Genomic DNA, 18,227 nt, shown 5'->3' on the forward strand with positions numbered 1-18,227 from the left:
CCCTAGATCGGTATTGTCCCTGAGAATCTAGGACTTGAGGACAGAAACTAGAGAAAGAGTGCACACAACAGGTCCTTTTTGCTTGTAGCAAAAACACATGAACACCTTACAGTGAAGCCAAGGAACCTGATCAACTCTGTATTTCAGAGGCTTCTTCTACATAATATTATTTAAATATTCACCATCTAACCTCTGGAGAAGGCAGCTGTTTACTGTTTGTTTATTTGTTTGTTTGTTTGTTTGTTTTATGCATATTTGCCAAGGTACTTGGGTACTGGATTTAGTAAAACATGATGGGAAAATGGTATCTTATTTACCTAATAAAAAATCACATTAAATGATATGAAAAGCAACTATTGCTTTCTGTAACTTCCATCTGCTTTAGTCCTGAAGGCTTTATTGTCCCCTGGACAAATAATACACTATTGCAGTGGAATGAATATGGAACGCCCAACAGTTGGACCCATGTCTCTGCCTTTGAGTCAGGAAAATGCCTTTTAATCTATTATTTTCTAAAGCAGATTCCTTATGCTTTTTTAATCAGAAAACTTATTCATAACTCTGTTTTACCTTTCCAGTTGCCTAAATCAGCATCCGAACATAATTTGCTAAGAATGATTTCCAAGAAGTTAAAATGATAAAAGAGAGTTTTTCACTTGCCTCTGTTAAGTAAAAGCCTTAGTTTGGTTTTTGGATTCAAATCTAGCTTCCAAATTTGTAGTTAACAATTCTGGTGGGGAAAAAACAAAACAAAACAAAACAAAACACATTTCCTTCTAGGCTCCCAAGTTGAGTTCTCATATTCCAGTTGGACCCCCCTGACGTCTTTCTGCAGGGCAGTGATGTGGCTGAGATCCCCAGAGTCAGTGGAGTAAGGTCCCAGCTGCCCTCCTCTCTGCTTAAAATCTTGCCCCTTTCCAGTGTGCTAGGATGCTTTTGAGATAATTGTTTAAAGTCTCTTCTAAGATGTCCTGTGTGACTTGTGACTGGCAGTGGTCCCAAACCATAACCTTTTTTTTTTTTTTTTTTTTTTTTTTTTGGTCATTTTGAGTTATTTCTAAAAGTACCAACTGGTAGTTTTAATTAAAGTTTCTGTTGTGTCCTTCAGTGATTCCTGAGCCACTTAGGAGCATGCCCTTGTATTTGTAGCATGAATACCGTGGCAAATACCCTGTAGCCCCATGGGGAATCCAGCGAGTTCATTTCCTACCATGGTGCCAGTGCCATGAAATACATGTTAGTCATTCCCTCCTGATGACTGTTACTTCGGTGCCTTCCTCACCTCCTTCCGGTTCTTTTCCCCAGAGCAGGATGAAACCTTAAGATGATGGTTATAGGTATTTGTCATGAGGGATTCTTGGGGTTCGCCCTGCAAAAGAGGAATGGAAGCAAGCAGCCTCTGCAGAGAGAGATGAACTACAATGTAAACCCAGTGACGGTCTAACACCTGAGCTGGAATTTCCTGTCAGAATTTTAACAAGTTATAAGTACAAAGATCTGGATGTCATTGGATGGCAGCTACAGTGGCAAGGAAGCCCTAACCCTAGGGAAACATCTGCCTTCACCTGAGGCTGTCCTAGCAGGGGCTGGCAGCCAGTTACCTTGAGCCTCTGTACCCATAGACAAGAGGACACCATGCATCGCTAGAAGGGTTTTTCTCATGCTCACCACGCTGCCCAAAGCCATACTTTCTAGTGCCTTGTGTTCTGAGGACAGAGTCACAAATAGGATGCACTGAAATCCTTGGTAGAATGAGCCTCATAACAGGACAGTTTTAGGATTTGAAATGAAGACCAGGATACACTTATGAAATGCCAGAAATGAGTGTTATTTGGTCCATTTCTATTGTTTCAATGTCACTGCACTTAGAGAGTGGCCTGAAACATCCCAGATGTTGATCTTGGATACTGGGGCATAAGAAGGGGACCCTGTTTGGTAGAGTACATGTATCTGTATCTCTCAGGCCTCCCTACAAGGTGTGTAGGTCGCTGTGAATCCCATTGGCAAAAAAGTAGGCAGCTGCAAACTTGGGGCACGTCTAAAGGTGGAAGTTAGAACTCAGCATTTATCCATTGTTCCTGTATTAATGTTAAGCATCAAACGTTATCTAAAACCTAATACTCCATCTCTTTCTACATTTCCTGTGATTCCTCCTCCCCCCAGCCCCTACACATACCTTTGTGACCCATGTGCTCCCATGGTCATGCTGTCACACTGATAGCCAGCTGCAAGTCCCTTCAAGTCAATAATGACATCTGTTTTAGTTCCATTCTGTTCCTGTGATGAAACATTAAACACAAGCCACCGAGGGGAGACAAGGTTTTCTTTCATCTTATACTTCCGGGTCACAATCCATCCCTGAGGGAAGTCGGGGCACTAACTCAAAACAGGATCTTAGAAGCAAGAGATGATCTTGCCTGGCTTGTTATCAAGCTAATAGTTAGCTAGAGTTCGCACATACCCCAGAACCACTTGTCTAGGATTGTGCCACCCGCCAAGGCTGAGCCTTCCTTGATCGATTAATAATAACCCCTCACAGATATGCCCACAGGCCAGTCTGCTGTAGGCAGGTCCTCTCAGATGACCCTGGACTGTGTTAAGTTGACAGTTCAGGCTAACCAGGACACATGTGCTTCTGATTCCATCCAGAGCAGGACACAGGGGACTAGAATAAAGGCGAAGAACAGTTCTGCCCTGCCCTGCCGCAGGAGAGGTGCCAATACACAGCTCCAGCCTACATACTCCCATCCTACCCTCTAGCAAGTCCTGCCCCAGAAACTTAGGGAAACAGGAACACATTTGATGAGACTGTCATCGCAAGTCCACAACAGGTTTTCTCTTGGGAATTGACAAATGTGTGGAGGAGGTGACACCTCTTTTCTTAACAGGTCACCAGTACATAAAGTGCCCACAAAGAAGTCGAGTCCTCTTCATCTTCCTCCCTCTTTGTTCTGCCCACTTTCCCAGCTCATCTCTAAGTTCTTCAGGAATTCTACCTCTTCCTCCCCATTTCCTCTGTCACCTCATGATCCCCATATAAGATAAGAAACTCACATATGAATATATTCATGACAAAACAAGAGCCAGCCAGACGTTCAGAGAGAGAAATGGCCAGTGTGAAGTGTGGTCTAAGGAGCAAGAGAATGTCTATAGATGGTTCACAGCCAGCACCTGCCTCATCCCGTCTCTGACTGGCACGGAAGATTTTATAGCTATCTCACTTAAAGTTGGGTATTGAATTTTGAGGGGGCAGTTGTCTGTTTTGTTGAGAAACAAAAAGAAAAAAGACCTCGAGTTACATTTTGGTAGTAAATCGAATTCTGTGAATTCTGTGAAGTCTCAGAATCTGAGACTAGTAGCATCATAGTTCAGACCACAACTTGGTGATATGTTGCAGATCTTTTTACCAGGAAGATGAAGGCAGAATTCTCTCTGAGAGACATGAGACCCCTTCTTTGTGTCACCAGGGACAAAGAAATTCCATTCTTTTTATTCCTGCTCCATATTCTAGTCATCTCAGATGGTCAGCTTGCAACAGGCAAGGACCAGCCAGTATTTATGTGGCTCGAAGTGGATTGTGGCAAGTGGAATTCTTGTAAACCCTACTTTGACCGTGCTGGTGATATCATCTGCAATTTGCAGCCACATGTCTCACTTATAAAACTTTTGAGTAATCTGGTTTGAGTTTCAGGTTTTAAAAGTCCTAGAACTCTGGGATTGAATTTCTCTGCACCCATCTTATAAGCCTGAAAATATTTTTTTGTTGTTGTTCTTTACATAAAGAAATGGTATTCTTGAGCCTAAGAAATGAATCCCTATCACGTAGCATGATTTAACTTCCCTTTGCCTCTGACTTAGAAAATATTTAATAGTTAATATCTGAGAATATATCTTGAATATATTTAGATCTTAGAAAAGTGCCAGTGTACACTGAACTATCATCACTATGTAAAGGAAAGACAGTGTTCGTGAACAATATGACCGTGGTTGGGACATTTCTATCAATCACCACAGCAATGTTATATATTTAGTGTTTTGGCACTTGAATATATACTTTAAGGACATAAATATAAATGAAATTTGTACATATTTCTTTTTTCAAATAATTAATTACTTTGTTATCTTAGTCTAAAGGAAAGCTTAGGGTTTTTAATATTTGGACGTTGTAAATGGGGAAAGTGAACACGATCCAGACATTGACTTTCAGCTGTGTTCTCGGTGCTCAGTAGGACTGAGCCTGTGACTCTGTAGTTCTGCAAGCTCTTTGTGAAGTGTTTTGTAGCTATTTAAGTTCATAGGAAGATAAACAAATAAAAAAATCAAGGCGCAACACATGTGTCACCATGTTTAGTAGACTTGGGAAAAAGCTGCCCTAAGAAGTATATGAGTACATTTTGTATAAAGACATTGCTAGTGTATAATAGTAACTGGTGATCAAGTTAACTTTCAACTATGAATTTGTTTCTTAGAAGAACACTGGTAGAATGTTCACACAGATTAGTTGAAAGTTTGTTTCCAAAACAAAAATTTTAAATGTCTGCTTTAAAGAGTTTCTCATGGAAATGCAAACGGAGCCTTCACTAATGAATGCCTGTGTTTCCTTTGGAGCTATGCTTCAGTGAGCTAGTTGTCCTTAGTTTGTAATGCAGTCCATCCTGCTGATAACAAAGGTGAACCAGTCATGTTTTTAAGTCACCTTCTGTTTTGCTTGTGGTTCGCTCTTTCTGCATTCTCTTTCATAGTCGGAAGTTGAAAACTCTGATCAGGGCTCAGCAATGCCTATTCAGAAACTGAAAATGGCTTACCAGTTCAGAGTACAAGGGCAAGAGCCATGCCCTGAGCTACCTCCTGGAAGTGCTTTTCTTCTATATAGTCTATTCTTCACTACTTCCAGGTGAGCTGCTATGGCATGTGTCCCTGAAGTTGTGTGAGTCCAGTAGAAATGTCTCTCAGTGGTTTCATCTGTGTTTGATCATACTCCTTTCATGTGCCAAGACACTCATGACGTGGAGTCGGTTCGAGCTTGGATGAAGGAATTAGCTCCACGTGGTTCCAACAAAGAAGAAAAAGCTAATCAAGCTAAGATTTAAAGTCATACTACCTGGTAGTTTCTAGGGAACTGTGATGGGGCAGGAGGAGAACTATTCTAGTAGATTAGATAAAAAATAGTTATAAACCCAGAAAACCAGTTTAAATAGCTTCTTTGAGAGAATGCATTTTCACAGGTAACAGGTTTATTCTAGAAAATTGAGCAATGAAACAAACACGACTGTTTCAGACCAAAACGTTTTACAGCGTGGTCATGATTCCATTCATACCCTGAGTGGTCACAGGCTAAAGCTCAGCCTACTCGTACCGTACCGAGAGACAGTCACCATGTTCATGGCGCATTTCAGTCGTACATTGCCCAAAACCTTGAGAACATAAATAATGAGACTGATAGACTCTGGTTCCTTCACGCACGCACTGTGGAACGGGAGGGTACGAAGGAGTCAAGGAAGGCTGTCATGAGGATTATAGTTACCCAGCAAGGAGACGAAGTTTGATCTACGTACAGGTTTCTTTTGGAGTGTTCTAAATAAGAACAAATCTGCGGTCTGTTCAGTGGTCATTCTCTTAGAAATATCTGAAAGTTATATGATCTAATCTTTCAAGGTACATGAACTCGGGATTTTCAAGCAAATATTTTCTTGAACACTACTTTGAGGCCTTCTGGTATTTACTGTTATAGTTAGAAAATGACATAATCTGGTGTTTGTCTATAGTCATAAAGTATTCTCAATTTGTCCTGTGTTGTTATTTTGTTCTATCATGTGTTACTTTGGGTTGTGTTTTTCTGTCCTGTATTTTGATTTCTACTGCTAATTTTGTTCTGAGATCATAAAAGGGCTTAAGATGTCTCTAAAAGCCCATTAACATATTGGTACATTTTTTTTATTTTTTTGACAGATTCATGTGTTTGCTCAGGCTTTTCAAATATATTCCCCAAAAAGCAGAAACTTGCTTGGTGATTAGGGCTGTATCTGGACTTTATTTCCTGAAACAAAATTATAAATAAAATTCAAATTTTCACCTTTTAGAAATCCCTTCAACCTGACATAAATTACAAATTGACTTCAGTGTACACAGTCTTTTTTTTTTTTTTTTTTGTGGGTGGTAACCTTTTTCTGGGTGTTTTGATTTATTTTCTTTAATATCTTTAACATCTCTGAGCTTCATTCTCCCTATCATTCCTGGGGTAGCCTGGGATAACTAATTTAGGTGCCTGTCTTCCTGTAGGGGGTGCATCCTAGTCTGCCTTACTCTCTCTGCACAGTGTTTCTGAAACCAGTTTATCTACAGCATTAATCTATAATTAATGGTGCCCTCGATTGCAAGTATTGAAGTGCTAAGGACTGTGGGAGTTATGGCTGAGTGTTTAACTCTAATGATGGCTCGGTCATTGGGAAATAAAACGTCACCACTGATTTTACTGCAAGAACGACTGCTGCTATGCCATAAACTTGGCGTGGCTCTCAGGATGCGAGTCAGCAAATAGACAGAATCCCTTTTCTTTGGAAGTTTACAGACTCAGGGGAAGAACCCAACAGTATGGACTCTAGGCAACCCCAGCTTAGTACTGAGTATGAGATAGCATCTTCATTTATGAGTAACATCTGCTTATTAATTACCACAGCTAGGCACCCAGCAGGAGCAGTTGACTGCAGTAGGATTTAAAGCACACAGTCCCTCAAGGACCTTTACAAGCAACATCACTGCCTTTATATATTGCTGGCAATAGACTTGGTGTTTGACATACTACCTGGGGTGTATTCCTTATATTTTCTATGGATCTTCATAGTGTTTATTTGATCAAGAGTTTGGTAAAACATATGAGCTTAAAGATTTTCTTTTAAAGCATATAAAAGTGAAATGACAGCAGGTTCATGTTCATTTCCCTATGCAATAATGCTTAATTGTAAGCAGTATAGCTGCTCTAACTGACATGATTGCCTTCTGACATTCTCTTATCATTTCTTACAGTTATTGCCAGCTTTCGAGGCACCGTCCCGTACGGCCTGTCATTGGAGATCGGAGACACTGTTCAGATCCTGGAGAAGTGCGACGGTCAGTGACCTCCCCCTTATTTATGGCGTGAAGTCGTAGGAAGAGATTCTTATCCCACACATTCTTCATGACCCCTCAGAATTCTGTCTGTTCATTTCAAAAATTGCAAACCATTTCTGACAGAATTTGTTCCTTATATATTTGATGTATGATTATGGGAAAGCTAGTATTCTTTTTAAGTTGATTATATTTTTTCCCCTAAATTTATCATCTTTTAGTCCTTACGTGGAGATGGAGAAATCACTGCTTATAGGAATTCATTACTAACTCCAGTTATGACGGTTTTTCTGAAACCCTGGAGATCAAGCCCTCAGGGACAAGCTCATAACTGGTGTACCTTGGGTTGGAGCACTAAAGATGGTGCCCCTGAAGTTGAGTAGCAAGAAACTGAGGCAGGCTGGCCTGCTCCACTCTAGCCTGGATGTAATCTTTCTTCTCCAAATTTGGAATAAAATTATCCAATGAATTTGAAACGATAGCAGACTTCATTGTACGATCTGGTGTGATTATTATTAATTTATTTAACAGGTAACTCATTAAAAATACCTCATCTATTCTTAGATGCTTCCATTCTTGTTCTAGAATCTACCTTGAAATTTTAGTGCTTGAAAGGATCCCAGATGAACTGTCTACATTTCTTTTTAACAAAATGACTATAATGTCATGAGTATATTCAGAAAAATACCGACTTCCTTTTAGAAGGCTTCCTTCCTCTAGGGATTTATTATATGATAATGTTCTATCTTACAAAGTTTCATCAGGCATTAAATTGTGTTTGAACAAATGGAGCTGCTACATTTAGCTGGAATCTGGTTTTAAATGCTGATGATATGTGGATATTTATTCTGTCCACTGTAATTGAAAAACCCCCAAATATAATAAGAATTTTCATGTCATTACTGAATGCAATCAGTCTGTTTCTCCTTGGTACAGAAATACAAAATTGTCCTTAAATTGGTGCATAGAAATAGGGTGTATATTTAATGAAATATAGTAATCTAAACTTTTTCCTGCATAATATAATTATACAGAGATCTGTCTGGCATTTCTGAAATTATCAAGACATTTTCAATTCTATTAGAATAATTATTACAAATCAATACATTTCTTACATCTGTTTTTAAGAGAAGCTAATAAACCCTGAAATACAGAGATTCTCACTCCCAGCCCAGTCTTCCTTACTGGGGCTGCTGTTCAGATGGTTAGATGTGGGTAAAAATATATATATATTCATACACATATATATATACAAATACAAATATATGAAAGAATTGTCAGCAACTAAAACAAATATAATATAAAACTCAAACATTTGCTCTTAAGAATTCAATTAGTCAAAAAGAATTAAATTAGATAGAATATTTCTACACACCAAAATAATTTCCTATCAAGAAAAATAGCTTCTGCACTTACAAAAAAAGTATACTTACATTTGTTTAAATTGGGAAAAAAGAGAAATCTCCCTCAAGAGTGGTACTATAATACTTCTTCTGGGTCATTCAGGGTTTAAGCATCATAGACACTGTGGCAAACTATGTTGATTAAATAGTATTCCAATGAAGAATATACAAGTCCATTTAGGTAGCAGCTCTTAGAACATGAAGCTGATCTAGTGACAAGTGGAGGGCTTGTGTATACACATATCTGTTACATCAGAGCTGGCCAGGCATTTTCATAGGTTGCATGCTTGTGTCTGCACACATCTATTACACCACTGCTGGCCAGGCACTGTTACAAGTGGTGAGCTTGTGTATGTACACATCTGCTACATCCCTGCTGGCCAGGCACTGTTACAGGTGTGAGTTTATATATACACACACCTGCTACATCATGCTAGCCAGGCACTGATGCAGGTGGTGAGCTTGTGTATACACACATCTGTTACATCCCTGCTGGCCAGGCACTTGATGCAGATGGTTGGCTTCTGTATGTACTGGCCAGGCACTGTTGCTTGGCAATCAAACCTGTGCTTCTCATGAATTCAGAGTGGCAGTAAATCTGTGTAGACTTCCCATAGTCATAGTGTGGCTTTTAATAAAATGGGGAGAAGTGGAGCACAGGGAGGTAAAGAAGTGTCCCCAGATTAAAGAATAAGCTGGGCTTGGTGGCACATAACTAATTTCAGCACTTGGGAGGCCAAGGAAGGAAAACTCTGAGTTCAAGGCCATCTTAGGCTACACAGACCCTATTGTAAAATAAAACAAAATAAAATATAGCTAGTAAATTTCTGTGGGTTTCTTTAAGCACAATGCTTTTGATCCAAGCCCTTATTTCCTGTACAAATTTCTGGTTCGATTTTAATAAAACAAGACATAAATAAAAGGCTTAAACTTGGGGGTCAATCGATCTGTTACCCAGCTTAATCCTGAATCACTGTATTTATGCATAGAATAGCCACATGAAGATTAAAATTTCAACATCAAAGAACATATCATTTGTTATCTTTAGTATCATCAGGCCTTGTGTATTAAAATGTAATCGTGATTATTTCTCCGCAGGCTGGTACAGAGGATTTGCCTTAAAAAATCCCAACATCAAGGTAAAAACTGTTTTTTGTAACTGTAATTAGAGGATTCTTTAAAACTTGTGGTGTACAATTGAAATTATAGTTGAGCTCTTAATTAGACTCCAAAAAAATGGCAATACATATCTTCATAATTTGAGGGAATCATTTGAACTGGGATGAAAGGTAAGGTAAGATACTAAAATCATAATTCCTTATTGCCTCTGAAAATTTTACTGGGAAGTCCTTAAGCTTATTAGATATAAGCAAAATCTTTTTGAAGTGTTAGTTTCCCAGAGAGGTAAATTAAAATTCAGGCAGGAGAAATATATTCCAAAAGAAATATGGAATAATGATATTTAATCTTTCAGTTTCCTGTATTATTGTCTGTAAGATGCTGGCGTGGAGGAACAAGTTTGTTTTAGTGTCACGTTGAGGGTTCCCTGGGTGATGGGGACTAAACCAGGAACGCGGCCCTTGCAAGTGTTCATGTTTCTTGCCATTCTAGGGAGGTCCTGAGAGTCATTTCTCAGAGAAACCCTTAGGAAGCAATATGGCTTTCATTTTACCTTTCATCTGGGCTGTTCATGGATTTGCTACATGCTTTATTCTAATCATCTGTAGCTTTTGAATATGTTTCCATATTCTACTGTGTTGTTCCTTTTTAAAAATTTTATTGTGGGGTGTGTGTGTGTGTGTGTGTGTGTGTGTTTGTTTGTCTGTGCATGCACACATGAGCAACAGACCCACATAGTGTGGTACATAGCGCCTCTCTGTCTAACATGCTTTTCTCGAGGATCACACTCAGGTGGCCAGGCTGGACAACAAAGCCCATCCTGCGGGCTCCTCTAATACATTCTAGTATGTCATTCCTTTTTTTTTTTTTCATCTCTCATTTTGAAAATACAATCTAAATTCCTTTGCCTGTCTCTTTGCTTCTGCTAGAATATCCAACTGTGTTTAATTACTTCATTTTATTATTTTAGATCAGTCTCAAGAAAAGCCTAAGGGACAAATGAGCATATAAATTTAATTTCTTGATACTTTAGTCTTCATTTAAAGCTTTTTTATATTTGGACATCTGCAGGGCACATGCAAATATAGTTTTGATATTTAATTATTCATCTAGCACACATTTCTGAAAAATTTATTATGATTTCCCTTTCAATTCCATCTCATATCATAAATCTTGATATTAACTTTTCTATACTGATGTTGCTTTATTTGTTAATTTTGTTATATTGAAATAAATATAAATTTTATGAAAAAAGCTAAAAAGCGTTCTCTTCCTATTTATTATTGTAGAATATATAGAATTGAGTCAGGTCTTGAGTATATGTACCTTTAAACACTGAGCTGTCATTCCAGTCCCAAGTTTTTTTTTTAAATACCAGGAATTGAACCAATGGCACGCATGTTTTCTCACAGAGCTCTCTTGTAAGCTAAAATTACTCATTGGAACATAACATGCAGCCTGGTCCGATGTTACATGTTTGTAATCCTCTCACTTGGGATGCTGAGGGGAAAGGATTGCAAAGTTCAAAGCCAACCTGGATAGCATAGTGAATTCCTTGCTGGTTGGTCTGTGGTGTGAGACCATGTCTCACAAACAATAGCCAAATAACAACATCATAGGTGCTTGTCTTAGTCAGGGTTTGTATTCCTGCACAAAACATCACGACCAAGAAGCAAGTTGGGAAGGAAAAGGATTAATTCAGCTTACACTTCCACATTGCTGTTCATTACCAAAGGAAGTCAGGACAGGAACTTGGGGGCAGGAGTTGATGCAGAGGCCATGGAGGGGGCTGCTTACTGTATTGTTTCCTCTGGTTTGCTTAGCTTGCTTTCTTATAGAACCCAGGACCACCAGCCCAGGGATGGCACCACCCACAAGGAGCCCTCCGGCCCTTGATCACTAATTGAAAAAAATGTCTTACAGCTGGATCTCATGGAGGCATTGCCTCAAGGGAGGCTCCTTTCTCTGTGATAACTCCAGCTGGTGTCAAGTTGACACACAAAACCTGCCAGTACAGTGCTGTTTTCCCCTCTTTTTTAAAGCACAGTTTTTATGTAGAATTATTGGATTTTTTATTTTCTGATTTATTAAAAGCATACGTGTTTAGATGGCCAAAGTGGTGGCCCATAGCTGTACATCAGCTTTGAGAAAGCATAGCTGTAAGACAGCCAAAAGTTTAAGGTCAGCCTGCTCTAGATAATAAATTTCAGGTTAGACAAGGTTACACTGCAAGACTCTGTTTGCAGAGATAAACAAAAAGAATGTATTTACTGAGTGAGATTTGATTTTTTTTTCAATTATATTTACAAAAAAATCTCTAAAAGTGCAATGGTTGTAACTGGTATTAGAAAATAATGATTCATGCTGCATTGCATTTTATTTAGCCCATAGAATGTACTGATGTTTTTCTATTCCTGATATTGTCATGGTTGTAACTGTTTAATACATCCTTCTTATGAACAACTGGCTTTAAGAGATAGCTAGAAACATAACCTTCATGTTTTCTCTTCCAGGGTATATTTCCTTCCAGCTATGTTCACTTGAAAAATGCCTGTGTAAAGAACAAAGGGTAAGAATGAATTGCATTCATAGTTGGAAGATTTTGCCACAGCCGCTGTCTTGGAATTGAAAGGCTTAGTAATTGTATTACTAAAGCAACTACAGAAGAGCGAACCGTGGCCCTTGTTGTTTGATAAGGAGATACTATGGCAGCAAATAGAGACAATTAAGGAACTCATTTCTGAGTGCTGAGCCACAGGAGCATGCTAGGGTATTATGGCCTCTCATTGTCTACCAGTTGTGAAACTTGTTTAATCTTAAGCAGAGAAATTGGTTCTTCTTGGTTTCCTGCTGTTTAGAGAATCATGCCAGGCAGAGTCCCTAACATGGTGAGTCATGTAGCCTCAGTGCCCAGAACTTCCTTAATTTACTACTGGTTATAGAGAAGGGAAGCCTGTGGCCAGCAGGGTGTGGGGGAGACAGAGTACTTCCTGGGCAAGCCCAACAACCTGAGCTTGAGCTTGCAAAGCCACACAAAGGTAGAAGACAACGGACTGCACAGAGCTGTCCCCTGACCCCTGTATGTGTGCCACAGCACTTGTATGACCTACACACATTGTATACACACAGGAATAACAAATAAAAAGAAAGCTGGCTGTGGTAGTTCATATTTAACTCCAGCACTTAGAAGACAGAGTCAGGCAGGTCTCTGTGAGTTCGAGGCTCACCAGGTCTACACAGTGAGTTCCATGCCAGGCAAGGCCATAAGACTCTGTCTCAAAGCGTAAGGACAGGAAAAGCCCATCTATTCTCTGAAGTGAGTATAACACTAGGTCCTTGTGTAACTTCATATATTATTTCTCTATTTGACCTACGGTCACGTCCTGTCACAGATTGCCACAAATCTGGTCTAACACAAAAGTCATAAACTCAATTAAAATCTATGTATTAAAAAAAACTGTTTGTGTATTTCTCCAGCATGATATTTAGATAACTAGCTTCACAAACAGAACATGTGACATGTCTGACTGATATATTGCATGGATGTCATTGATCACCAAGGACTTCTTAAGTATTTATAATATGTTACAGTCTGCTTCTAAATGGACTGGAATCAGCCGTTAGAATAATGTGTATCAAATAAGTTTCTACAGAATATCACAATAGAACTTGCCTGGTGTTGTGTACTTAGCACATAAGTAAATGATTGTTGTTAAGGTAGATTTTGACACATGTATCTGATGGCAATGTCACAAGGAGCCATCTGTGAATTATAATTGTAATTTTCATTTTATGGCCAAAATATACAGGCTCTGTGATAGAAATTACATATTTATGCAAATAGCAGTAAATAGCAACTTTTTATTTCAGCAACAAAAGCATAGTAGATAATATATTTAAATTTTAATTTCACCAAAAAGTTTGCATAGATATTAGTCAAATGGATGGTTTTTACATTCATCTTCTATAAAACATTCAATGAACAAACATGAGCAAGTCCATATGGTACAAACACCTTGGGTTTCTCTATTTGGATAAATGTTAAATGGCCTACTGTAATAACAGTGTGCTGTATGTCATTTATTTTAATACTTTGAAAAACTTTAGTAGTTTTACAATATAGAAGACTTATGGTACAACTTTAGTGTACTGCTGATTTTTCTGTGAGGGTTTCACTTAGCATCCTAAGTTGTTTTCCATTTTATTTCAGTTTTGGTTGTCTTTAATGATTCTGTTTCTTTGTTAAAGTCTACTTTCATGTCTTGGATGTTTTCTTTCAATGGTTTGTGTCATCACAGTCTTCATTAAGATAAATTGTTTCTTACCCTGATTAAGGTCCTTGAACATATTCCTAGTAGTTATTTTGTAGTCCTTGTCTTGTGCTTTGGCTCTATTGCTTTCCCCAGGACCTGTTATGGTAGGCTGCTGTCCTCCAGAGGAGGCACATTGTCTTAGTCTAAGCCACCCTTTCAGGTGCCATCTGAACAAGTCCCTGCTGCCTTTACCTGAAGCCAGTCTGGCTCTCCTGACTCTTGCAACAGCCACCCATCCTCCATCCTACCTTGTGATCAAGGATGAAAGAGCTCAAAGGCTCCTGTAGTTTCTTAGTTTCATTTCTTTTGCTGTGATAAAATTCCTTGACAAAGCAATCTAAGAGGGAAAGAGATTCTTTTAGTTAAGAATTCCAAGTGAACTCCATCCACATGGGTAAGTTGGATCCGTTTATCAGGAGCTTTAAGGCAGCTAGTCATATTATACCTTCAGCAGGGAACAGCTTAGTAAAACATGCCTTATGCTTAGCTTTCTCACTGTTTAATACTGTATAGGATGCAAAGTGAGGTAATGGTTCAGTCCACTCTTAAACTGGATTTTCCCACATCAATTAACATAGTAAAGACAATGTCCACCTCTGCCCCCATCGCCCAGACATATTTACAAGCTGACCTGACCTTGATAGTCCCACCTGGATACTCTTATCTCAGGTGATTCTGGGTTGTGTCCTGCTGACAATGAACTGTGGCAGTGCATGAAGTTCAATGAAGTGTGGCATGGGACATGGTTTTAAAATAAATACATTCCTTTTTTTTCTTTTCTTTTCTTTTTTTTTTTTTTTTTTTTTTAGTTTTTAAAGCTTATCTTATGTGTATGTGTGTTTGTCTGTATGTATGTCTGTGCACCATATGTCTTATGGGTGCCTCGGGTACCTGGATTGAGTGTCTGGTGCTCTGAACTTGAAGTTATGGAATGGCTGTGAGCCACTATGTGGTTACTGGGTATAGAACCTGTGTCCTATGTAATTGTAACCAGAGCTCTTAACTGTTGATCCAAATCTTCAGCCTTACTCATATTTTTGGGATTGTTTTTCCTGGTGTACTGGTTTATATCGGCCCAAGTTCATGAGCCCCAAGAAACTGTAACTGGATAAAGGTATCCTCGGATTTGGTTAAGTAGAAGGCTTAAGTTCTACGGCAGCACCACACATCATGGTGATTTTGCAGTGGTGGGACCTCAGGGTAGATGGATTCTTTTCTAAAAAGGACTTTCTGCAGTTGTCTATGAATTGTGAAATAGGTCCACAGTTTCAGGATTATAGGAGAAAAAAGTCGTGCTAAATACGTTTAAGGACACAGAATGGCAGCTGACTGTTCTGAGAGAAAGCTCTCGGGGATGTTAATATCACCTAACTTAATTTATCATGATGGATTGGCTGCTAGGGTGAAACTGATGAAAAGTTCATCCTAGAATAACTGAACAAAATATAGCTTCAGGCTACTTACCTAAGATAGATTATTTCTACACTAATTTAGGTGTCTATGTAATTAGTACAAAAGAGCTGCCCTGCTTAAATGGTGTTTTCTGTTTAAAATTTTACATTTTGTTTGAACAACCCCAAGTAAACTTTTCACATATTGAATTGTCTGTGGTTCTTTCCTGGGCCTTGGGAGCAAAGAAGAGTCTATGACAAGGGCCTTTAAATTAAATAGGAGTTCGTGAATTAGGGAAGCTGCTTTTGTATTGTTTTAAATCTTGCTGATACCACACTTTATTTTCTTTACTTTTGTTTTGTTTTCTTTGTTTGTTTGTTTGTTTGTTTGTTTGCTTGTTTGTTTTTGAGACAGTGTTTCTCTATGTAGCCCTGGCTATTCTGGAACCAGCTCTGTAGAACTCAGAGATTCCCCCTGTCTCTACCCTCTTAGTGCTGGGATTAAAGGTGTGTGCCACCACTGCCCAACCAAGTCCTCACCTTTGAGATGTTGAATGAGGTGGCTAGAATTCCTTGGGATTTCTTTTTCCCTCTTTGGCCTTGGGTAATATCATTTTATAATCTCCAAATCCAAATATCCATCATTTAAATTGCAGCAGCTGCTTCAAACGCAGTGTAAATATTCTGCCTTTGGGAAGTGTCATGTGTAGCCTCTATGAACAGTACTGTATGTGTCCTCTACAGGCTTGTAGTACTGTTTATTTTCTTTCTAGTTTTAAATCCCAGTTTTAACTTTTCAGCTTCACTGTGCCTTAGACGGAAGGGAAATATTCACAGGCCAGGTTTTTAGCAAAGCTGAAAGGTCAGGAAGTGGAGCTCGATTAGGGGGAGAATCAGGTTTTAATTTCTGCATTTATATTATTTGAGGATTTTCCACGATACCACGGTACATACTTAGATACATACATGGTGTCCTAAAGGACCTGCAGAGCAGTTAGTCTCATGCTAAGAAGAAATCTCCCATGCAGTTTAATAAACTGCTTCCTGTACATATGAGATGCTGGCCTTCGGAAACATAAACTTGAAAAAGGAAACAGCCTCCTTTGATATTGCTGATTTCGTTCTTCTGAGAGACAGTAATGATAATGACCATGTAACCTCTTGAACCTGCACAATTCCAGAAAGGATTTGACAAAACAAACTAGAGATGAAAAAAGGAGATCCTTCTATGCTAACAGCGTGACCGGAGGGCAAACTCAAGCCCCTCCCATTTATCTTCAGATGGTGCTTCTTTTCAGGACAGCCATAGATACCTGACTAATAATCCTTGTCTATGACCCTAAAAGAAGAAATGTGAAGAGTCTATTAGCTTAAGCACTGAGAGGAACATTCTGGAATGTGTATTCTAATATCTATGGCATCTTAAACCTTGGCTGTGCAGCATAATAGCATTACTTAAAATGCACATTATCTTTCATTGGCATGTTCCAAATAATATAATTGAGGGGGTTAGTGAGCTCAAACAGATGCTTAGAGAATGTTCTAGTTATGAGTTAGTTACAAATTCACATTCCCTGCATCCAGATGGTTGAACAGCATCTTTTACTCCTATTGAGTCCTCCGTGCTAGCACTTGGATGGTTCAAGTCACCTCATACTTGATGTAGTCTAGTGATCTTATGTGACACATGAAAGCTGTTGAGTTTGGAGAGATTAAGAGATATCCCACTGATCACACGGTCACAGGAGTAGAGTACCGATGCTCGCTCTTCTCCTTGCATCCTTCAGTTTTGACCTAGATGAAGTGACTGGTCCCTTGAGCATTGTACTCCCCTCACCTATAGGATTCCTCACACAAGCTCCTTATCCCAGGATGACAGAGTGAACTCACATGCTGCAAGTGACTCTCTTTTCTAGCTTATCTTCTTGAGTATGTAAAAGGAAGTGTTGTCTCTGATATTTACATATATGTTTTTGTCTTCTTGAATGTCACAGACAATTTGAAATGGTTATTCCCACTGAAGATTCTGTTATCACCGAGATGACATCAACTTTAAGGGACTGGGGAACCATGTGGAAACAGCTCTATGTCGTAAGTAATGTTTAAAGAGCATGGTTTTTACTTAGATAATTATCTTAAGAAATACAGGACCATTAGTAACCATCAACTAATGTATGAGAGCTTGCTATAATTCACTGGGCCTCCTTGGAAAGTCATGTATGTAGATCTTATGTAGTCATGACTGTTTTATATTATAGTCTCTGTGTTCCCATAGAGCATGGGTTTTATGCATTGCATCTCAATACCACAAGCCTATAACAGATAAGTCTTCTGATATATAACAAAAATGTGGCGGGGAGGGGGGCTCGTTCTATATTTCCTGAATATTTTTAATTTCAAATAAGAAGCCACTGGGTGGTTATGATGCACACCTTTAATTCCATCACTCCGAGGCAGAGGCAGGTGGATCTCTGTGAGTTTGAGGCCAGTGTGGTCTATAGAGCTAGTTCCAGGACAGCCAGGGCAACACAAAGAAAACCTGTCTTGAAAAACCAAAAACCAACCCAAAACAAAAATATCATTCTCATATGGTTCTAGTAGTGTTGTATTTCAGCCCATCTTAGTTCTATAAGTAAATTGATAGCTAGTGTCAGAGAACATATTCTAAATATACTAAGGAAAGAAAGGCAATTTTGTGAAAAAAAAATAATGGGTTAGAGATATGTGCGTATTAATTTACTTATTATAACTAATTACATTGTTAGTTCTGGAGTTGTCTGGCCCTATCCTGTTGGAGCTGACTGCTCTCGAGCTTGCTGCGAAAACCCACAGGATACTTTTAGATCTGAGCTGTGTGGCTGAGGTGTGGTCTTGGTAAACAGATAGAGCACCTCCAG

At 38.9% G+C, this 18,227-nt stretch overlaps 1 protein-coding gene across 9 annotated transcripts in view; it reads left to right on the plus strand.

The window, feature by feature from the left end:
* Nucleotides 1–18,227, plus strand: part of Dock4 (dedicator of cytokinesis 4) — a 400,918-nt gene that overhangs the window by 168,241 nt on the left and 214,450 nt on the right. For all 9 annotated transcript variants that reach the window (XM_006515085.3, XM_006515089.3, XM_006515090.3 and 6 more), the window contains exons 2-5: nucleotides 7,024–7,107; nucleotides 9,606–9,646; nucleotides 12,140–12,195; nucleotides 17,325–17,421. In XM_006515085.3, the coding sequence (XP_006515148.1) occupies nucleotides 7,024–7,107; nucleotides 9,606–9,646; nucleotides 12,140–12,195; nucleotides 17,325–17,421 (278 nt within the window). The remainder of the gene's footprint in view (nucleotides 1–7,023; nucleotides 7,108–9,605; nucleotides 9,647–12,139; nucleotides 12,196–17,324; nucleotides 17,422–18,227) is intronic.

The sequence above is a fragment of the Mus musculus genome, chromosome 12 (assembly GCF_000001635.26).
Source record: "Mus musculus strain C57BL/6J chromosome 12, GRCm38.p6 C57BL/6J".
NCBI classification, from domain to species: Eukaryota; Metazoa; Chordata; class Mammalia; order Rodentia; family Muridae; genus Mus; species Mus musculus.